This window comes from Anabrus simplex, chromosome 2 (assembly GCF_040414725.1).
Source record: "Anabrus simplex isolate iqAnaSimp1 chromosome 2, ASM4041472v1, whole genome shotgun sequence".
In the NCBI taxonomy this organism is placed as follows: domain Eukaryota; kingdom Metazoa; phylum Arthropoda; class Insecta; order Orthoptera; family Tettigoniidae; genus Anabrus; species Anabrus simplex.
In genome coordinates, this window is record NC_090266.1 from 1,039,727,055 (window position 1) to 1,039,751,577 (window position 24,523).

The 24,523-nt window shown below is 39.3% G+C and overlaps 1 protein-coding gene and 1 non-coding gene across 3 annotated transcripts in view; both read right to left on the reverse strand.

Annotated features, from left to right (window-relative positions):
* The window catches only part of LOC136864666 (CBP80/20-dependent translation initiation factor), a 522,912-nt gene that overhangs the window by 69,317 nt on the left and 429,072 nt on the right, over nt 1-24,523 (reverse strand). For both annotated transcript variants that reach the window (XM_067141963.2, XM_067141964.2), the window contains 2 exons: nt 13,028-13,229; nt 3,642-4,029 (listed from right to left, as the gene is read on the reverse strand). In XM_067141963.2, coding sequence (XP_066998064.2) covers nt 3,642-4,029; nt 13,028-13,229 — 590 coding nt within the window. The remainder of the gene's footprint in view (nt 1-3,641; nt 4,030-13,027; nt 13,230-24,523) is intronic.
* Nucleotides 7,053-7,129, reverse strand: TRNAS-CGA (transfer RNA serine (anticodon CGA)). Its single transcript has one exon. It is a non-coding gene; the product is annotated as a tRNA-Ser (tRNA).

Here is a 24,523-nt window from a genome sequence, read left to right on the forward strand (position 1 = left end):
TATGCACTTGCATACGCGCATATGCATTTTAAAAAATCCGGGCCCTAAATATTACCGAGCGAGATGGCCCTGCGGTTATTATCGCGTAGCTGTGAGTGTGTTTCAGGAGATGGTGGGTTCGAATTCCACCGTCGGCAGCCCTGAAGATGGTTTTCCATTTTTTCCATATTCACACCAGACAAATGCTGGGGCTTTACCATAATTACGGCCAAGGCCACTACCTTCCCATTCCCACACTTTTACCATCCTTGCGTCGCCGAAAACCTTCAATGTGACGTTAAACCACGAATGAATAAATAAATAAATAAATAAATAAATAAATCAATAAATAAATAAATAAATAAATAAATAAATAAATAAATAAATAAATAAATAAATAAATATCATCCGCCTCTGTGGTGTCGTGGTTAGTGTGATTACCTGCCATCCCCGGAGGTCCGCGTTCGATTCCCGGCTCTGCCACGACATTTGAAAAGTGGGCCGGAACGGGGTCCACTCAGCCTCGGGAGGTCAACTGACAAGGGGGCATTCCCTACTCATCACCAGCGATTTCGCTCAAATTTATAGAACATGCAGGGCTTGGCTAGAATTGAAAGTACCCGAAGTGAGAACTCCAGATGGCCAATCGTATAGAAAATAAAAATAAAAATAAAAATAAAAATAAAAATGTTGACGCGGATCTCGCACCGTATACGCCACTTACGTTAGCTCGCACGCCGAGCAGTTGTTGGCGTAGTTGTAATGTGATGGTCGTGGGTTCGACTCCGCGTGTGGAGACTGTTTTTTCTGTCAACTTTTATAATATTCATTTTCAAATTAAGCAAACAGGTGCATAATTCATTTTATTTATACGCAAACGGCATAGAAGGTAAAATATTGGGATATCATTGTCAGACTTTTTTCTTCCTGTGCCAAGAATCTATTGTGTGTGTACAGCCGCCAGGAGAGACTTCACTTGTAAGGTGAAAACGAATCCTACAGCGAAAGGACTATTCACGTTTATGGCACGTTCGCCAAGGAGGAGAGATAGCCAATAATGGAGAAAGAAAGAAAAATTTCTGCTTGAACACGTCGGGAAAGTTCGCAACTCCAAATTTCCTACAACTGTGCGCTCATTTAAAAAATGACGTCCTAGATGCCTTTTGCATATAAATAAATAAATACGTAAAATAAATTAAAATAAATGAATAATATAAAACTTGAGAAAAATATTCTCGACACGGGGAGTCGAACCCACGACCATAGAATTACAAGTCCAAGCTCTGACCACTAGGCCAGCTACTGCTCGGCGTGCGCACTAACGTAAGTGGCTTATACGGTGCGAGAACCGCGTCAACATTTTTATTTTTATTTTCTATACGCTTGGCCATCTGGAGTTCCAATTTGGGTACTTTCATTTCTAGCCAAGCCCTGCATGTTCTATAAATTTGAGCGAAATCGGTGGTGACGAGTATGGAATGCCCCTTTGTGAGTAGAGGTAGGTTCGATTCCCGCCTCAGCCATCCTGGAAGTGGTTTTCCGTGGTTTCTCACTTCTCCTCCAGGCACATGCCGGGAAGGTACCTATCTCAAGGCCACGGCCACTTCCTTCCCTCTTCCTTACTGAGTCCGAGGGAAAAACCAACCCTGGAGGGTATGCAGATAAATAAATAAATAAATAAATAAATAAATAAATGATTCTGTGTAAATTTTCCTTTTAACGGTGCTGGAGATTATAGTGTAAGAGAGTGTGGTTACGATTAGTGATGGGTGATATTTCACGAACTGTGATTTTTTCACTGATATCTAGAAATCACGAGTAACGGCTGTTACTTCCTTCGCTGTCACTGTGATTTTAAGGTTTCACTCCAATGTGATCATCGCGCGCCTTCACAACACTATATACCGAACTAGTGAATGTTACTGCATACACTGTGAATGTGATTAGCCGCGATATTACAACATGTGCTGCTCTGTTTTAGATTAATTCAGTTTCTTTTAACAACTAACAGTTTGCTTTTGGATCTGTTGATGCTTCGATGCTTGCTGATGTGATAAATGTTTTTGTACGTAGGGAAAGGTGCCGTGGTATCTCTTTAGATGGACGAGAATGGTTATCCATCATTATATCTTTCACTTGTGCCAGACAAATGTGTTCAATTTCATTTTTTAGCATATACCAAACAATTGGTTACGGTGCAGAACACGACCGTTACCATTGTTGGTCTTAAAATTTTTTGGTTGGATTTCAGCATGTCCAAAAGGAGCAAACTTGGATGCAAAAATTATGTTTGTGCGTCAAGAAATAAAAAGGCATCGGTTGTGTTTTGTACTGCAACCAAAATGCAGGCTGTTTATATATTAAACTTTTGACGGCTGATTTTGTAATACATATTTACACACATAGATAGTCACAATGAGAAGGCCCTCACGTGATAACAAGCTACAAATAACAGGCAGCACAGGTGGTCCAGTGATTGTAATCACGTCACGGTAAAAATAATCACAGATATCAGAAAATCACGGTATCAGATCACGCTGTGACTCACACATCATGGTATCGCTCATTACTAGTGAGGATCTGTTGACGCAGAGCACCATGTCAGATTGATCAACCTGAGGAGAACCATGCTGTGTGCTATTTCTAGTTTCAAACAACATCACATCAAAGTGTATCTGCAATGTAATATAATATGCTTCACATATACGTAATTTGTCAAGACTATGTTCATTTCAGATGTAAACCCACCATGTACCTATATCATACACCGTACAATCTATTTTAAAACAGAAACCATTATAAATCCATTCTGAATCTATGGAAGGCCCCATGAAAAAGTGATAGAATCATGAGTGTGATACACGAATTAGCAACTTGGCATTGCATTTCAGGTGCCAAAAGAACCACATCTTTCTTGCATTCTATGTAAAGTATTAAGAGACTGCTTAGCCACGTCCAGGTCGTAAATTGAATTAATATAAATATTACAGTAATGAATATTATATTACAGTCAGCGCCACAGCCTGTTATTTTGCTGTATTTCATCAGATTATGTACATTCCACTTTATAACGTTTGAGTAATATTATTCGTTGTGATCAATTATAGTTCAATAAGTCCGGTTCCATGGCTAAATGGTTAGCGTGCTGGCCTTTGGTCACAGGGGTCCCGGGTTCGATTCCCGGTAGGGTCGGGAATTTTAACCTTAATTGGTTAATTTCACTGGCACGGGGGCTGGGTGTATGTGTCGTCTTCATCATCATTTCATCCTCATCACGACGCGCAGGTCGCCTACGGGGGTCAAATAAAAAGACCTGCATCTGGCGAGCCGAACATGTCCTCCGACACTCCCGGCACTAAAAGCCATACGCCATTTCATAGTTCAATAAATATAATTCACAAGTCCATGGTACTTCTTGCCTATCCTTTGTTCTTACTTGCGTGTAAATAGAGTACTGGCACTGTACGCGAATTAGTGCTTCCATATAATGAAAAAAGTAGCTGCTTTGTTTTTCGTCTCTGTTCAAGTATGGTTTCTTCGAGTTACCACCATATTCATATTGCGTAATTTTTATAATTAAAAATCTGAACATTTATATCAATTCCACGCTTGAATGAACTAATGAATAAATGCCTAAAATGTGACATTTAACTCTTACTCACCTTCAACAGCTCTCTGGATACTCGTTTGAACTTCAAGGGGAAAACTCCCCAAATCAGGAGCTTCTTTGGCAACGCCAAAACCACTGCCACCTTTTGCTGCCACCATGTCTGCAGCGCCTAAACTCTTAGAACGCTTTAGTCCAAAAGATGGTACAGAAGTTGGACGAGATAGTGGTTTCATACTAGGTATATTTAATCCTTCACAGTTTTCAACCATATGAATTCTACTACTATCAGGAAAAGCTGATTTCATTTCTGAAACACTGCATGATTTCAAAGGGGTTTTACTACTAAAGTCCAAAGGAAGAGCCTTCTGAGAAGAGGCAATGTCTGATACTGGTGACTTATCACTTTCTGAGGAGTCCAGTTGGAAGTGAACTCTCGGGCCCTGGAAGAAATCCAGAAAATTATTAATACAACAAAATTACTATACATACAGTACAATTCCTTTAAACATTCTTACGTAATACAGTATATTACAGTAAAATATCTGATAATGAATCTAACGTTAAAGTAGAAAAGAGAAAGAAAGAAAGAAAGGAAGAAAGAAAGAAAGAAATAATGCCTCACAATTGTCAAATTATTAAACAAACATTGGATCATACCGGGAAAGATAACAAAAATGTTTATAATGTAATATACCAGGTGGCTCACGGACGCCGTACTTTCTACTTATAAATGTCCCGCATGCATAAGTGACGTGTGGGGTGTCTACCAACTGATTTTAACAGGGGAACTACTGCCAGCGGGCAGGTTACGTCAGAATATGAAGAGATAAGAAACAGAGTCACACTCGCAGCATGTTACTCAGGGCTGGCGGTCGAATGCACCCCTTGCATTAGTAAACATCGTTTTCGACCGCATAGTTCTAGGCTGGTGTATGGTACAGCCGCACTATATTTACTGTCTGCTTATCGCCAATGGCTAGTGTGTTCAGCAGCGACGAATACATAGACATTATTTTAATCTGGACAACCAGGTCGGAATGCAACCGAAGCTCCAAACAGACGTATGCCTTCTACACAAGTATATCACCGAACAGTATCGTTTTTGTTTCATACAAGCAACTCTTTTGTCGAGTGGAATGTCTACACATGTATAAATTAACAAGTGATAAAATTTCCTTTTCTGCATCTTTGGCGTGTTAACAAACAGTAGCGGTGATTAGGGGGCGGGGCGTGAAGGGAAAGTCGCCCCCCCCCCGCCACTTTTTGGAGTAAACATTACAAATTCACTGTAGCCACCTGGAACTGGGAATTATTATTATTTGTTTTGCTAATTGCTTTACGTCGCACCGACACGTCTTATGGCGACGATGGGATAGGAAAGGCCTAGGAGTTGGAAGGAAGCGAAATGGAAATGTAATCAAGGAGTGTGGGGAAGCTACACCTACATCAAGGGAAGTGGATGACTGACCACATCCTAGATATGATGGAAGAGCGTAGGAAAATGAAGAACGGCAAAACCTTGTATCGTTAAATCCAGTACTAAATTAAAAAGAGGGATGAGGAAGGCAAAGGAAAACTGGATGAAAGGAAAATGCCAAGAAATAGAGAATTTTGTTCAAAAGCTTGACGCCTTCAACATGCATGAAACGTGAAAGAAGTAAATGGAGTATTTCAAACGAAAAGACCAACAGTTGTAAGGATAACTCGGGTAAGCCGATAATAACATCAGCAAAATAAGATCATAGTTTGAGAGAAGGATGCTCAAGAGTTCTTTAATGATAATTAACAACTTATTACTTCAAGGTCTGATTATCCTGTAGGACGTAGGATTTTGAAATCTAGAGTAAATTACGCAAATTACCACTGAAAGACAGGAAAGCTCTGGCTCTATTTGAAATTCCAGCTGAACTCTTACATTTTTTTAATAAAGAAGCATTTCAAAGATAGATATGACTCTGGAAAAATTCCAGAGGACTAACTGACATCTACCTTCAGTCCCCTGCATAAAATGTTACCCTAGAAACGATGCTGCGAGTATTGTCTTGTCAGCTTAACGAACCATTTACTAAAATCATTCCTGAGGGTCACCCATGCCAGAATAAGCAAGAAATTTGAACTGATTCTAGAAGACTCTCTGGCTTCATTCAGAAATGGATTTAGTACTGAAGAGGCCCCCTTTGGTTTGACAATCCTTTTAGAAGAATGCTGGAAACAAACAAAAAATGTATATACTTGTTTAATATATTATGGAAGGACATTTAACCATGTCAGACATGATGAGCTCATCAGATTATTGCATCCAGCTATTGAATCGCACGGAAATTGACGGAAGAACATACAAATTATTAAAGACCTCTATTGGAAAGAGAAGGCTATGGTGACGACAGATGACGTTCTCTGATAGATCCTGTCGAAATCCATCGAGGGGCGAGGCAAGTTTGTATGTTGTTCCCCTTTACTTACTATTTCCCCCTCAGATGCAATATTTAAGAGAAAACTAGCTGATGTGGAAATGAGAATAAAGGTTAATGGGGAACCAATAAGCGCTATAAGATATGAAGGTAGAACTCTGATTCTTGCTAAAGACATTGAAAGCTTACAGCTATTTCTTGGCGAAGATAGAGAACTTAATACAAACATCAACAAAAGAAAATTATTGATTTTCAGCAAGACAAAGAATATGTAAATGGTTCCTTAAAACACAACGAACAACCGATCCAACAAGTAAGCAAATTTAAAAACTTGGCTGCTGAATTACGGGTAAGTTTGACTCTGATCTGGAAATTAAGACGCGTGTTGAAATGGACATAGTCACTTTCAAGAAAATGAATTCACTGTTCTGCAGTGACGCTTTCAATTACTAACTTAGGCTTTATGGGGTTGAATCTAGGACTTTAATGCAGACTACGGCTCCAAATGTGGCTGCATGGTAGAATGACGAAAATGTTCTGGGTTCACAATTGCTCCAAGGAAGGAGTATTGAGAAGAGCGAACAGTAAACGAGAACTAGCGGCAGTCATTAATTGCAGGGAAATTGCCTTCTTGGGCCATGTGCCGCATGGTGAGAAATACAAGTTCTTACAACTTACACTGACGGGAAAATCTTCGGAGTAGTGGGAGGAGACGAATGACCTGTCCCAACAACTTCAAAGATGGACAAGAACAAGGAACAGCTGTACCACCTGTCAGAAAATCGAGAAGCATTAGCTGCAGTGATAGCCAACGTCTAGGAAAGTGAGCATTGTACATAGAAGAAGAAAAAGAAGAAGAATCAGAAGAATGTGGAAGTGATATTCACGGTATGTCGGGGTGCTGTAATTTTAACACAAGCCGATGATGTATTTAAGAAACGTAAATATCCTGGGAAGTATTTTGGTATCAAAACAGACTTTCAACGTATTAGGTCGTGTTACGTACATGTAGTACGTGTTGAAGAGATGTTAAGTACAGAACAAAAATGGCCAGCCGGACACCAGTGGGATCCGAACCCACAACCTCCCGATTTCGCGTCGGTTGCTCTACCAATTGAGCTATGGTGGCCTAGGCCATCTTTGTTCTGTTTGAAAGGATCTGAGCTACAGGTCTGGCACTGCTGCTAGCACACTGGTGTCCGGCTGGCCATTTTTGTTCTGTACTTAACATCTCTTCAACACGTACTACATGTACGTAACACGACCTAATACGTTGAAAGTCTGTTTCGATTACAATGCGGTCGTGAAAATTCAATATTCATTTTGGTATCAACTTAGTAGCAAATTCATGTTTATCATGAACTACGCACACAGGGAATTGAGTGTACGTACAAGATTTTCCCTGTCTTAGTTTACTTCCCAGAAACTACGCAAATAAACATGGACATTATTAAATGGTGAACAATTAAAAATTATGGAAATGCCTTCTGGACACATTAAAAACAATAACAGGCAAGATATGTTGTGGAAGCTTACGGTAATCACTCTCATGAATAGATCGAAGATACCTAGTGTATTTTCCCTGTTATTTTCGTGCCTCCCATCCAACTTTATTACCTAGCTTTGAAAGATCCTTAACTACTGTATTATTAATCCGTTAGTTCATAAAACTTGATGTAGAACTACGTTCTGAAACAAAACTATGATACCCGAATTTCAGTTTCTTTATTTTCTCCAATTTCCTCCTCGTTTTACTTTCTTTTTCGAACTGTTTTTGGGATTTTTCGAGCAAAGAGTTGATCTCGACAATAAATTGTACCTTATAATTAAGCCAGCTCTAGAAGTATTCTTGCTCCATATTGCCCGGCTCCCACAACGAATGTCTGAGGTGTTTGCGGAACCGGTTTCTCTCATACGAACCGAGTCCAATTGTTGGTCTCAACAACATCGGTTCTCCCGGTTCCAGGCGTCTTTCGCGCACACTCCTGATAGTAAGAAACTATTATATGGAATATTGAGAAAACAGAAAGGAGTGAAAGTATAAATATTAGATTTGCGGAGGACAAATAGCGTTGCTTTAGAGGCAAAGGCACTAACTGCTCTTTTGGCTGAAGAGTTATATGTGGGTTCAGATCAAAATATTATTTTCCTCCCTCATGAAGAGGTCATCAAGTACAAAGGAAGACTCCATCCCATTTCTTATTTTAGAAGAAATCACCAACTGCATTTCTGGTTCGTTTATGACCAGGAAAATGTCCATTTATCTCAGGACCATGAAAACATCACTTAGTGAGTTTTAACTCTAAACCAACGATATGGATATGCCAGTAGATATAAGAAGCAAATGGGAAGAATACTTAAATGACTTTTTAAGTGTGGGAGCATGCAAAAATCAAACAAAATGATTGAAACAGACATTATTAGGATGTCGGTAGAAGTGGAAATGATTAAAGAGGAAAAGTTATGAAAATTGATGAAATCGGAGTAAAAATTATACATTCAGTTGGCCTTAGATATCATAGCTGACGTACGGGCTGTTCAGAGGTGTATAGGAAGAAAAACACATCGTAGAAGTTAAACGAAGTGATCATACCTACTTTCAAGAAAAGATATGAGAATAATAAGCAGTAAGTTAACTCCAAAACAGTCGCCGTTTTGCGGCATACTTCCAAACTGATGGGAGGAATACTAGACCGAAGAATAATGAAAAATGAAATACTAGAAGAACACTTCATTTTTAGAAGCTGAATATCAATGATGGATGCCATTCAAACAATGGCACAGCGTACGGAGATGCATTGGGGATATGCGAAGATAATGGTAAATACATTTCTTGGTTAAGATAACCTTGTAATAATTTCCTAAAGTACATGTTTGGGAGAGTCCAATACAATAATCTATTGAAGAGGGAACGATAAAGACGGTGGAAGCAACCTATTTTATTCTTCAAAGTCCATGCCCATTTCGTACTCTTGGTAACAATTTACAGCATTAAATGATTTTTATACTACTTTTTAACGGTGAATAAGTCATCTTGTTATATAGCTTCAATAGTCTGCCTGGAGGCAGTCTTCAGCAACCTAGGAAAGGATTACTTCATCTTTTGTGTCAGTTACCAAAATTGTTGCAAGAAATCTTGTACGGTGCGGGTGTACGATGCATGTAATTTGAATTAATTATATCTGTTATTTGAAACGTTGGTACTTGGAGGTTCTACAGTAGTAAATGAAAAGTTGATGTGAAGAATTTGGAGGCTTATTTTTAAGTCTAAGCATTTGTGTCCTGTGTCTAGTAAATGGTTGAAAAATGTAGATTCTCTGTAATATTTCAGTTATCTTACGTGTTCTGTGCACGTTGTTTCTATGTTTCTACGGGTGTGTTCAATGTGGGACATGGACGAAGTTCGTGACCACCAGGTAAGATAACATGCTGGTTGACCTTTCTGGGTTGAATTCAGTTAAGTAATCTGTTCTTCGCTCTGAATGCCATCTTGTACACCGATTTTCTGAATTTCTAAACGAGTTTTAGGCGCGTGTATTGAGCTATAGTGGTGTGACATGCACCTCTTTTGTTCCGATTTTTGGCTGTGTTGTGTTCTTTATTTTTTGTATGAGGTGAGGTTCTCAGAGCATAATAGAGCACTAGGATTGAAAATCTGTATATAAGAGAGATAGGACACGAATACTCAGATATCAACACAAGCATGGACATTCTCCACATCAGCACCGAAGGGTACATTGTTAAAATCCTAGAAATAATGAACGACTTACACACACACATATCTCAAGCATCAACATTCTCATTCAACAGACACAGTTCAAATTACATGCACAGTACGACCACGTGGTACAAAAACAGCATTCCTAGTGGCAATATTCGCAGCAGATACAGATGTCCTTGTCCCGAGAATAGGTTGCTGAGTACATCCACAAGGATGGTGTTTGTACGCGCACTGACGAGATAATTAATTTACTGATATTAAGTAGTGAAGGTTTGTTTAATTCCGTAAAATATATGTTTAAACATTGAAGTTGAAGTTGTCTCAAAACTGAAGTGGACAAAACAAAACAGGTTGGTTTGAAATTTAAAATGTTGGGAGATGGGGAAGAGTGCTGTCATCTTTACTATTTGTGATTGTGAAGGGTAATATCATGGGGACGTTCAAAGTAGCATGTGCTGTATAAGAATGAACACTATGAATGCTATTTGCCGAAGACATCGTGATTTGGTGAAAGGATGAAACAGAAGTCCAAGAAAATTATGATATTTAGACTGAGTAATAGGGAATGGGTAGTGTGAGGAAAAGTAAGGCACGGGTGTTGACGAGATGGAAGGGAGAAGGAAAACGAGCTGCAAAATCACAATGATATCAAAGTCGTCAAATACTTAGGAAGTAAATTAACGGAGAATTCAAGACTAGCTATCGTAATCACCATGAATGGGATCACAGGCGTACTACAGCACAAAGATGTACCAATAAATACTAAAGAAGTGTACAAGACAAGTTTTACACCTAAATGAAACCTACATAACAATCAGCTGAGACATGGCCACAACAGCGAAGGATGACATTACAATATAAGCGGCAGTATGTTACGGAAGACAATCGACAAAGGACAAGTGGTGGGAAACTATAACATGTATGTTCTATGTTGGGTATTCATCCCGAAGGCTGGTTCGATCCTCCACAGCTCTACCAACAGCTGTCATAGATTGCCTAGGTGTCGCTGAAGAAGCACACTAGGGAAATCAGTGAGGTAGTTTACCGTTGCTTTCCTCACAACTATAAAATACGGAAAGAAATGAAGTTCGTTGGCAGGATACGGGGGAGAAACGACGTATAAAGTCAGCCATAGCAAAGTTTTAGATTATAAGAGAATTATTTATGCCTACAGTATTCCTGTTACGGAGAATTCAAGACTGCGTAGATAAGGTAATCAACAGGAATTGGAGTGTTATCCATCACAGGCACAATTAAACAAATCAACACAAATATTGAAGCTAGTAGTGTTTTCAGATATCCAATCTGACTTCTCATAAAACCCACAGGCGTTCTATAAAGTTGAAATAAGTTAAATTTAGAGATCATATCTCTCAAACCATCTATGTACTGTATAAGGTACGCCTAATTGTATTAGGCCTACAGATTATTGTCTTAAAAGATACCATCACCTTTGAGAGGAAAATTGCAATAGGCCTATGTGTTCACCCACATACACCATGCATCCTACTACTAGCAAATTCAGCATGCCCCTTACCACACAAGGAAAATGAACCTTATATATTATACTGTAGGAGTGCGTAGATACATCATGCAAACATACATTCCTACAGTACGGAACGGTAAGGTTATTATAATTATAACAGACAAAGGAACATGAACACAACGAAAATTGTTCTGATGGACTGCATATCCATATGCGGTTGGGAGTTGTGACAAATCTTAAGGAAAATAATGGATAGGAAGTGCATTTTCAGATGCGTGGTATTGTTTCTTAACCCGTGATATGTAGGGTGACCATATTTTGAAACGAACAAAGTAGTCCTCTATTTTCAAACAACGACCAAGCAATCAACGTTGAGGTTTATATCGACTATAAACATGATCACATTTCATATTTAGTACTAGAAATTAGAATAACCTAGAGTGATATAAACCATTAAGTGATTTATTAATTGAAAATCATAAGACATAGGACTTTAACTTTATCTTACCATTTTGACACGTTTATTTCAATTTATAGGTTTCATCAACCTGCTATAATCCAAAATTGCTGTTTATTGTAAACATTTACTACATGTAGAAGTGAAATCGTATTTAGTATTCTTTAATAGTTTTAAACTTTCAGTTTTAATCGAAACCCTTCACCAGCACCTATATTATTCATAAATGAGGATATTCTTTCAATTGGAGCAATTGTGTCTGGAAGACACAGACTGAACTATATAATTCTATACACGTTCCTAAATGAAATACACATTTCTTAAAGATCTTTTGAAACTTCCAATTATCTTAAATCTAATCTGTTACCATTTTTAAATTTTTTTACAGACATTAGTGAACGCTTGTAGATTTGAAATCTCGTTCGAAAGTTATGGATTACACATACTTGTTGGAAATGTTCGAAAAATTAAGTTAAGCTCTTCTGAACACTGTTCTATTCAATCTTTAGAATCACCCAATCCATGAAACCAAATGAAGTGAGTCAACTACTTCAGATACCAGAGACAGATTGCTTAAAATGAGACAAATGAATTCCTGAAAGAGATCATATAAACATTCCTTCTTCTAAAAGTTCCCTTAATTAATTGCATGTGATAAAATCCAGAATTAAATCTACTTGACAGCCCTTGTTTCAGTTCTGCAACACTTGTTGATGCCTTTAGCATAGGTACATAATGCCTTCAAGTTTTAGTACAATTTACCAAGTTGAATCTTTGATGACAGTAGAACACTTGAGACTGAAAACGTGACTTCAGAGACGAAAGCAATTCTCTCATATTATATTGATATCAACTGAATAGTCCATCCATAGTAGACTGTTATGTTGATTATCAATGAAAACGTAAACGAACTACATTAGATTCAAGTCTCAGTTCTTTGTATAATAATAATAATAATAATAATAATAATAATAATAATAATAATAATAATAATAATAATAATAATAATAATAATAATAATAATAATAATATTGACTTGACTTCTAACTATTGTTTACGGTTTTCGGAGACGTAGAGTTCCCGGAATTTTGTCTCGAAGGAGTTCCCTTATGTGCCAGTAAATCTACCTACACGAGGCTAGGGTATTTGAGCACCTTTAAATACCACCGGACTGAGCTGAGATCCAACCCACCAACTTGAGCTCAAAAGGCCAGCGCTCTACCGTCTGAGCTAATACAAAGCCTAATACGTACAATACAATTCAACAAACACCATTCTTGAATATAATAATACATTACACATATACAGAATGAAGTAAAAATAAAATCTTATAAATGAAATAGTTGAAAAATATGTACATTACTTGTAATATGTTTCCACTCGAATTACTCTGTTGTAAAGTATGAAGTACATTTGCACTGGACTTAGAATGTTGAAGAGTATGCAAGATGTTCCCACTCGATTTGGAGGTATGCAGGTAATGCGTAGCTCGATGAGAATCTCGATACAAGTGATTGTTGTTATTTCCATTGCTGTTCAACGTTGCAGGCAAGTTGACGCTTGACCTGTAACATATGTTAGGCTAATTTTTTTATTTGAACAGTTCCATCGTTCATAAATAGTAAGTTACACTTAAGGAAAGAAACAGGTAAAAGAGGAGCCAGATATCTACTGAATTGATCCAGAAAGAAAGTAGACTTGAACTACCACATGAGTGAATAAAGCACCGGAAATTAATATACAATATCAATAACACTCTCAGGAAATTGTATAAAATGGTTATTTAATACTTTTTCAATACCAGTACCTAATAATTGCAGAGTACCGAGCTCGATAGCTGCAGTCGCTTAAGTGCGCCCAGTATCCAGTATTCGGGAGATCGTGGGTTCGAACCCCACTATCGGTAGCCCTGAAGATGTTTTTCCGTGGTTTCCCATTTTCACACCAAGCAAATGCTGGGTCTGTACTTTAATTAAGACCACGGCTGCTTCCTTCCCACTCCTAGCCCCTTCCTCCCTCATCGTCGCCATAAGACCTATCCGTGTCGGTGCGACGTAAAGCAAATAACAAAAAAAAAATGCAGTGTGTCAGACTATCGTCGGAAGTGATAAAAAGAATTTTCAGATTGTACTCATCACACAGTAGGCCTAGTGTGGATCACTGATATATATTTGTACACATTAGAAAAATGCTGAGTGGAGAACATTATTATGGAGATACAAGTAATGGAAAGAGAACAAACAAGTGATCAGTGTATTAAATTGCATAAATATACAAAAGAGGACAGGAACATACGGATTAACGCAATGTCGGATCAGTATACAAAGACGGAGAAAATGAAAGAAGAGACAAGGACAAACCGCCAGACGTAAAGAGCTAGAACAAACATCTTCATACATCGCCGCCTTCACATACATCGACTATCCCATCGTTCTTGCCCACATATTCTATATCCATTCCTTCGCAGCCCCCAACGAGATTGGCTGTGATTCTTAATTTCATCAGGATGTTGGACAACCTCCTATATTGAGGAACTCATTCTCGACAGATCGTTCGATCCACGATCCTTGTTGTCTCTCCTTTCTGTTGCTGCCTTTTGGCACATTGGCCTGAAACAGTATTGTAAAATGTTCTTAACCCGTGCAGCCCAACTCTGATCACAGAAGTTTGATTTTTGAACTATCTGACATCCCTCTAGTGAGGGATGACTGGGATAAAACCATATAGTATACCTCCTTAAATATATATTTTATTCAATAATTGCAATAAACGTGTCATGGATACTTCTTTATAAGAATGCAATAAGTCTTAAAGTATATCATCATTTCCAGCTGTCTAATTTCAAATTCAGTCCCTCGATACTCTGTATCGTTGTTGTATTCTATATTTCATCCTCATCTTTCTTCAGTGCACGATCTCCTAGAACTTTTCCTTAAAACACCTAAGTATTATCATTGCACAGTTTCCCTTCATCTTTTTTCTCTGCTAGTAGTTTTCTCCCTTGAGTTCCTGTACCATAGATCTGCCTTTTTCACCTCCCATAATAAGACTTTCTTCGGCTCTATGGCTAAATGATTGGCGTGCTGGCCTTTGGTCGGAGGGATTCCGGGTTTGATTCCCGACAGGGTCGTGAATTTCAATCATCATTGCTGATTCCGCTGGCACGGGGACTGGGTGTATGCGTCGTCTTCATCATCATTTCATCCCCATCACGAAGCGCAGGTCGATTACGGGCACCAAATCAATAGACCTGCACCTGGCGAGCCGAACTTGTACTCGACACTCCCGGCACTAAAAGCCATAAGCCATTTCATTTTTTTACCGGACTTTCTGAATAGAATAGCTGATTAGATACTCACTTCCCATGTCCAAGTTGTAGGATCAAATCCAAGTACAGTCAATTGGGTTTTAAGAGTGTTAATGTTAGGGATACAAGCCGGTAGATATAATAGCACTCTTGTGTTTCTAAAGATTGACAGGCATATTAATCGAATAACAGGCCTAATAATCAACCATCTACAATTTCTTCGTTTTACATATATACATTTTTGTTTGCAGAGATGTTCCTGAACCAATGTTCTTTATGGAGCAATACGCATTTGTTACATAGCAGTGGTTATAAAGTACAGAAGTAATTTATGACGAAAACAGTGAAGTTAACTTACTCTTATTAAGCCAAGACTTAATCAGAGTGGTATCACATTGCATTTTCCTTTCTAGATCAAATGTGCGTAGGCCATCCAGAAATTAAGTTTCCCTATTTCCTTTCTTGTAAAGTAAACGTATTTATCCCGGAAATATGAGCATGCGCGATAGATCTATGAGGTATCAACCACACACCGGCCGGACAAGTCCTGCCTGGTGTCAGTAGCGCAGTAGCAGTGGCTCGAAATCGCGGCTCGTATTCTTTATCCCGCCACCTGCGAGGTTAGGTCTGTGATAATGTTTCTACGGAAATTACGATAGGTCATTCAAGACAAGATGCGTGGAATGCTCAGTACAGGTGTCGTTCTGATCCATGGCAATGCTCGCCCACATACCTCGGCGCTCAGCAAGTGTTCTGCAAGAGTTCAAGCTGGGAGGAGTTTGATCATCCACCGTACACTCCTGATCTTGCTCCCAGTGATTTTCATCTTTTCTTGCACCTCAAGAAATTTCTGTCTTCCTGTCAGCATTTTAACACGGACGAAGAACTGAAGACGAATGTCGCAGGTTGGCTCCATTCCCGGGCGGCAGACTTCTACGACACCAGTGTACAAAAGTTGATCCCACGATAAATTCTGGTGTTTTATTTACAATGTGCTTTATGTCGTACCGACACAGATAAGTCTCATGGCGACTGTGGGATAGGAAAGGGCTAGGAGTGGGAAGGAAGCAGCCGTGGCGGTAATTAAGGTACAGCCCGAACATTTGCCTGGTGTGAAAATGGAAAACCATCTTCAGGGCTGTCGACAGTGGGATTCGAACCCAATATCTTCCGAATGCAAGCTCACAGCTGCGCACCCCTAACCACACGGCCACTTGCTCGGTTGTGATTATGTCGAAAAATAGTTCCAAGATTGCTGTATCGGGTGCCAATAAAGTTTTTCATGTGACTATGTTGTATTTTTTTTAAAGTAGGGAACTTAATTTCTGGATGGCCCTCGTATTGTTAATATAGAAATCACTGGTGATGCCAACAAATAGCGGGAATCTACCACATAATTATAAATTTTAATGCATTAAAAAGATAATCCACCATAAAACAGAACCCTGTGGTACACCAATTGACAAAATTTGGGAAGTACCGTTTAGTTCAATATTTTACTTCAACCCTGCTACCTCTTAAATCTAAATTAAAATATTGGCTCCTTTGTATTAAATACCTATTTAAAATTTATAAATATCCCTGATGTTATCATTTCTGATTCTAGAACTCGTTGCAGTTAAAAAATTATATATTTAACGGCATTGTAAGTGCTATGATTAGCTGATTATGAGAGAAGTAATCACTCTGAAAAACGAACCGCAATAGTTAGCTTTTTACTACCTTTTCTACAAATTCTAGACACGGTAGAATGAACTGAGATGAGTTTGTAACCTTACAGCATCTGCCTTTTATTTTTAGAACCAAGCAGCTTTCATTCAAACATATCTCTTTCAACCATTCCTCTTCTGCAATCGTATATCTCCTGTCAGCTTCATTCCTTAGTCACATATATTTCCTTACGTTTTCTTGAATTCTTGTGCTTTCATCATCCTATGCGAGCCGCTGATTACTACTCGGTTATCGTCATTATCATGTTTCATCTGCAGCCATACATCCTCATCTCTTAGTACCGGCTCTCATTCATCAGCGACATTTCTCCCACCTTCCGCCCAAGTTCAGTAATAGCCCCCTTCGGACCTTGCATCTACTTCCTTCTTCTTTGTTTGTTTCAGTTTATCAATTTCTTCGTTTCAGTCAGTGTTTCTCATCAGAATTACTATCTCAACTGATTGGATACCACAGTAGCAATGGTCAACTGGCAGCCTGATAGAGAGACCCTTTCTCCAAAACATTATTCAGTCCAGCCTCTAGAATACTCACTTTACGTTTCTAAAATAATTTTCTACTGGAGCAGTAGTACTGCGTTTGTTATTTTCTGCAACACTACATGAATTAACATCTTTCTTTCTTACATCACTCTGTTTCAGATACTCAAACAAGTTACAAACATTTGGCAGTGCTGGGAATAGAACTTGGGCAGGAATTCACTACGCTTACTCCGAGTCCATCAGTGTATACTTCTTCCTGAGAAAGGGATTCTGTATTAAGCCAGTAAATCTACTGAAACAATGTTCATGCGTCTAAAGACTCTGCTAAGCCTTGCGAATGTGCCAAAGTAAAAGTTGTTTTTTAAATAGGTGGAAAGAAGTCTTATTTTATTAATGTTGTACGTTAAAACTAGAAACACACACTTCACATATTTATACGTTTAGACATTATTAGGTAAGGTCCCAGGTATTGTTGTTACTAACAAATTGTCTTAAAACACTGGGTTCAACCACATTCACATCTACATTATACCGTGTATTATACAGCGTGTTTCGAAAATACACGACAAAATTGCAGGGTTGTGTTCCTCACGTGTAGTATAGCCAAAAACGTTACAGAACTATGGATCCGAAAATTCGTAATTTCTGAGATATCACATGGCATGTTTTGTAAGTTATTATTTCACACTTGCCACAAACATGTATTACTTTTACAACTTAAGTCAAATGAACACTTATTAGAATAAGAGACTCAGTAGTCTGTACTAAATATTATATATTTATTATGTACTTCCAAAGGGCTATTTTCACTCAGTAGAGTAGCAGCTCAGAGGTGTTTGATCAAAGTCATATTCGCTGTAGCTTGTTGCACTGTTGGTAGCTAATTAATAAGTAGCCAGCTGAGTTAATAAGAAATTTAAGACACGGTAGTGTTGTCTTTTCATACATACATACATACATACATACATACATACATACATACATACATACATACATACATACATAAAAAGTGGAAAGGCTTTTAGTGCCGGGAGTCTCCGAGGAAAAGTTCAGCTCGCCAGATGCAGGTCTTTTGATTTGAAGCCCGTAGGCGACCTGCGCGTTGTGATGAGGATGAAATGATGACGAAGACGACACAGACACCCAGGCCCGTGCCAGCGAAATTAACCAATTGTGGTTTAAATTCCGGATCTTGCCGGGAATCGAACCCGGGACTCCTGTGACCAAAGGCCAGCACGCTAACCACTTAGCCATGGAACCGGACATGCATCCATACTGAAACCGTACAGTGTTCTGTTCAGCTCATTGGCAGCGTCTGCATCTTTCCATCCCATTAAAATCACTTCAGAAATCATGTTATTTGTAGCATGTTGGGCAAAAGGAACATCCCCGGGACTCTATCCACGTGTGGTCAGAACCGGACCCGCGAAAGATAGCCTGGCAAACAATGGAAAGGTGGGGCTGAAGCCGATCCCTGCGAAAAAAGCGCTTTCAAGTGTAAGAGTAGGAGATAACACGAGACGCAACGAACAGTGTAATACGCCCAGAGGTATGGCCTATTTTACAGGGTTCCATACTAACAGAAGAAACTTTCTGTTTATCCTGCATGTTTACCATGTGCCAACGTCGAATTTTGGCGCGTAAAATTATGTGATATTTTGATCCAGACATAGGAAAAATATGTGAGGCACATCAATGAATAGAGCTGAATTTTATGTGTATCTGAAGCTGAAAATATGGAATACTTTATTTACGAAGCAAATTGAGGTCACCAGATGTCCAGCTGTAATGTATTGCGAACACGTGTGTATATAGTGCGTCTCCCAAGCCGAGAATTGCGCCCAAAGTTAGCTCCTCCCTCGAAGGGATGCAAATGATCTAATTAATGGCGGGAGTTTGATTACTTAAGAACTGCCGATCGGATTGCGATCACACTTGGCTCAGGTGAAAGAGGAAGACGAGGTCTAAAATACGCACCCTTCAAATGCCTTGAGATCCAGTTATTAATGGAGCCGATTTCCTTAATTCAGCATGAAGGAGTCTCCCACCACAAGGACCAGTGAATTGGCAATATAAGGCCGACCCTGGCCCTCGCTGAGAACAGTCTATTGACAACTTACAAAGACGAAGTGATTGTGCCCGTCGCGACCGTAAATTTATAACCTTGTGAACTGTGTGTTAGGAACTCGAACAATAGCCAATCGATCCTAGGCAAGTGTCTCAGTGCTGTGAATAAATTCATTAGGCTGCTAGAAACATTTGTATATATGAATAGCGGGAGACGGCTATGAACAATGCCGGCATAAATTAGTACGCGCTATCAGTAAATTAGTGGTATCCAATTCGGAGCAGTAACATTCGGCGGTAGGATACGGTAGCGTCGACAGGGACAATCCACTACTCGGAATCAGGGTTTCTCAAGCCTTATGAGTCACCCTCCTCACTGTCTTAATGCGTGCCACCCTTGATTAGAGTGACCTGTCTACATAAGGGAGACTCCTGTGTAAATTCTGTGTGTGTGTTGTTGAAGACAAAGGGGACGTGTGACGAGTGTTGGAGCTGATACCACTTGGATTACTTCAAGATTTGTAGCAGTTGTACGAGCTGACCAGGATGATGAACTGTCATAGACCAGGTTTGAGGGCGGATACTCTTGTATACAGCGCCGAGAGGTTAGACGAGTAGAACTCTACCATCAGTTTTCCGTGGAAGGAAAAACGACCACCATACAGACGAGTTGATGTCATTTTATTCTTAGCACGATAGAGTATAACCGGAGCGACACAATGTAGTACTTTCTTTTACTAATAGATAAATGCTGTAAATAATGCATGTCCTAATATAGAATCTGAGTTTTCTTTTGTCACGTTAACGTAAAATTAAGAGAGCTAACTCTCCGGGTAAACCATTTCTTTCCTTCTTTCTTTATTTCTGATAAGTCCTTCGTGAGGAGAAGTTTATTGTTAGTAATTAGTAATATCCTAGCAAGTATGAGAAACAAGGATAGAATAGTATTTTGAGTTCCGCTACTGTGGGTTGGAAACAGTAGTGAGTCATGAATGAGTCATGTCCAAGAAGTTGATATTAATGTTCAATATGGTTGTCGTAGAGAATAGCTAGGGAGCTCACGGGTCATTTAGACAATCCATGCTTAGCTGATACGTACTATTGAGGCATGAACATCAAGAGTGAAGAGTTCTGACTGAGAGAGATACAAATTGTGTTATTTAGGTATATAATGTTAGGGACAATATGCAAATTTCCCTTGATTGTTGATTTTTACCAGAATCTGTCTGGAGTGTTTTTATTTTTGTGCGAAACCAGTGTGAAGTGCTGTGGTACCGGGTGCTTGAAAGAGTGGTCAAAATGTTTACGGTGAGCGAAGAGAAACACGAAGGGTTGAGAAAAGAATAATGGTAGCTCTGTGCCTAAGGAACTAGGATACGCGGTATGAGAAGTAATGGGAAGACCGAACGCCCAAAATAGTCTACGATGAAATATGAAATGAGGAATTCGGATTTGATAGTGCCTCAAGATAATCGACGTGAAAATGAGAGGATAGAGAACAAATGAAAAATATTTCTTGGGATCTCTGCGGTGATATGAAATAAATGGAGTAAATAAATGAATTGGGGACGATAATAAGTGTATCCTAGGAAGGGAAATAGTGGTTGTAATTAGGAGGTTACGGTCCGCCTTGGCTCATGAATGGAGAGAGCGACGAGTGACCATTCTCCCGGCGTGAAAAAGAACATTTTTTTGTTTCGCCCCCCCCCCCCTTTCGCGCAGACTTCTATGTACTAAAGTTAAAAGTTATGGACCCTTGTATTTTACACTGTGTTACTTTCAATAGTTCGGTTTAAGAAAATTTGTGTTAAAGGATAATATAATGATAATTTAGATGGTAATTAACATACAGAAATACCCCGCCCCCATGTACAGGTGTACAAGGCAACGGGTAGCTAGGGATTTTCAGATATGTATCTCTCAGTCAGAAGGAGCCCGGTTCGAACCCAGGCCAGTATGTGCCGGCCTTCGAAAGCTTGCATTAAGCTTTCGCCTGGGGCAGAAGGAAGTGATATCCATGTTTTTCTTACAGGAATGGCCCCATTTATACATAAAGTGTACACATGATTTTGTTCAGTTTTATTTCTTTCAGTTCAAACAGAACCGATGTTCATCGCTGTGCGTCTTGGTGTCAGGGCTACGGAGAGTGCGGGGAGTTTTGCTCATTGTTGTGCGTTTGTTTAATGTAAATATTTTTCTCATGTGTTAATTATGTAGCGTACGGACCGGTTAATTGCGCGCTAAGAATAGAGTGTATTATGTAGGGGACATCTTCTCAAATGACATGGTGGCGATCGACAGAAAGAAAGTAAATTAAGGATAGAAAGTTAGACGATGTTTAATTTCTAGACTTCGATTATACTTCATAGCCAAATGAAGCCTGTGCTGAGTGAGATCACCGAACGCCCTTCAGCTGAGTCAATTTAATGTGCGTACTTTTTTCTTCTTTCCTCCGTGTGCGGAGATATTATTGTGATAGAGTTCTTTTTTTCTTGTGTAACGATTCAGGAATAAATTGATATTCGTGGCCCCATTACATGATTCTTGTCATTTCTAGCAGTGGTAAGCAGTATCCAGTAAATAGTTGAACCCAGAAATCCGACTTTCACATTACATAAGACTCCATCTTAAGTAATTTTTTCGAACATTACCACCCCCTCCTCCAAGTGTTCGAGTATACCGAGGCTAGCACAGGAAGTAGGAGGAGGACGGTTCGAAGCCCGTGTTGGCAATTCGGACCGGTCTTCGATAAAGGCTCATTCGTGGTTGTCCGTCAGGTTGCTCTGACTCAGTATTATGCGTGGGTCTCCCATCGAAGCCCGTAAGGGTGTAATACATACATCTTCATTACAGACTGTTGCGCCTTTCAGCGTTCAGTCTGCAAGCCCCTGTAAATTTACTAACCGCATCCACAATCCTTCCTTTGTAAGTGGATCTGCGGCATTGTTTAGTTACACGCCTCCTTTCTTTAAAGCATTAGAAATTGTGTCTAACAATCGTCATTTTGGCCTCCCTTTACTTCTCTTACCCTCCATGAACGAGTCCATTATTATCCTAGGTAACCTATCCACCTCCATTCGTCTCACATGACCCCACCACCGAAGTCGGTTTATACGTACGGCTTCATCTATCAAATTTGTTTCTAACTTAGCCCTACATCCTCACTGAGAGAACCCTGCTGCTATTGTTCCCAGCTGTTTGCATCAGCGATAATTCTCACTACTTTCATGTCTTATGAATACGATACGATACACTGAATCCACACACCTTTCACTCCCGTTCAGCAAAGTTCATATAAAGCAGACCGGTGTAACGACAGTTTCGTCCGAGAGCTGACTTCTTTCTTACAGAATACTGTTGATTGCAACTGCGAGGTCAATGCATAATTTTTACTACACCTTGATACAACATCACTACCATCCTGGAGGAATACACATTATAAATACTTGAAATGATCCACCTGTTCAAGTTTTGTATTCCCGATGTGTCTTCCAGTTCTCTTCGGTTTCTTCCCTAATGACATCACTTTAGTCTTGGAAATGCTATTTTTCGTATCATACCTACGGCACCTATCTTCATGTTCCAAGATATTGGATTGCTGGCATTCACCACATTTTTCCATTAAGTTCAAGTAACTGGCACAGGCCAAACTGCTTATCAATTCCCACCTAACTGAATCCATCCATCCCTTCCGCTTTATACTTTTCAGTAAGTGATCCACATATACTATGAACAGCAATGGCGTCTAACTCAGTTGAGTATCTTGAACCAAGAAATCATTCTAACCTGAATGCTCGTTGTAGCGCAACTGCCAACATAAATGCCTTTAATTGCTTTTGATAATCTATACCTAATCCGATAATATATTTTCCCTCGGTACTCTGTCATATGCCTTGTCTAGATCTAAACTTAACTATTACTCTCGTAGAATTTTTCAGTTACCTAGCGCGTACAGAGAATCTCATCGTCTGTGGTCTGAAACCACACTGGCTTTCACCCAATTTACTCTCAACTGTTGGTCACACCTTCTCTTCCAAAATACCAGTGAACACATTGCCTGGTGTACTGATCAATGAAATACTTCGATCATTATTGCAATCCTTCCTGCTTCCATGTTTATGGATAGGCGATTCCATTAGTGCTTTCGTCCAATCAGAAGGCACCTTGCTAACATTCCATACCAACCTTATTACTCTGTGAAGCCATTTCATCCCTGCCCTCCCACTATTTTAAGAATTTGAACCTTATTTCATCTCTTCCTGCTCCTTTATGACAATGGATTTATTTACCACCCTTTCCACTTCCTCAAAAGTAATTTCACCTACATAATTTTCGTCCTATCGATGAATTCGGTTGCTCGCGACGTCACCAGGAACATTTTCTGTTACCGTTAAGAAGATTTTCAAAATATTCCTTCCACCTGTCCAGTGATTCCCTGGGATCTATTAGGAGTTCACCTGATTTACCCAAACCACTATTAATTTCCCTTTTCCCTCCCTTTTTAAGACTCTCTATTACTCTCACCTAAAGTTTCCCTAATGCTTGCTTGACCTAACCTTTCCAGGTTATTACCAAAATCTTCTCATGAATTCTCTTGGATTAAACAATTATTTGTTTCGCCATGTTTCATTAATTTACGCACAATTCCCTGTCTCCATCAGTCCCTGTTTGAAGCCATTCCTGATACGCCCTCTTCTTACGTTTACAAGCTACCCTTACTTCATTATTCAACCGAGTTGTTCGTTATTCTTCGCCTTTACACACAGTTGTTCCTATGCATTCCATTGTTTCTACTACAGCATCCCTATATGCCTCCCACTCCCTTTCTATATTCCGAACCTGGTTACTGTCTATTGCTGGGAACGCTTCTGTCTAATTTCCTCATCCTGGAATTCCTCCACCCGTATTCGTCTGGAAACAGATTTAACTTTCACTTATCTTAGGCCTAGAGATACTTAGTTCACTACAGATTAGATAGTGGTCAGTATCATAGCAAAATCCCCGGAATACCTGCACATTCCAAACGGATTTCCTGAATTCATAGTCGGTTGTGATGTACAGTAGTCCATTATAGATCTGGCATCCCTGACATCCTATGTGTAGCGGTGAACAACCCTAAGCTTGAAGAATATATTAGTAAGCCCAGCCAACACTTCTCATTCCTATTAGCTTCCAAATCTTCCCCATATTTATCCAACATCTTCTCAAAACTTTCAGTTATACTTGTAACTATCGCACTGAAATCGCACATTGGCTCTATTTTATCCTTGTTGTT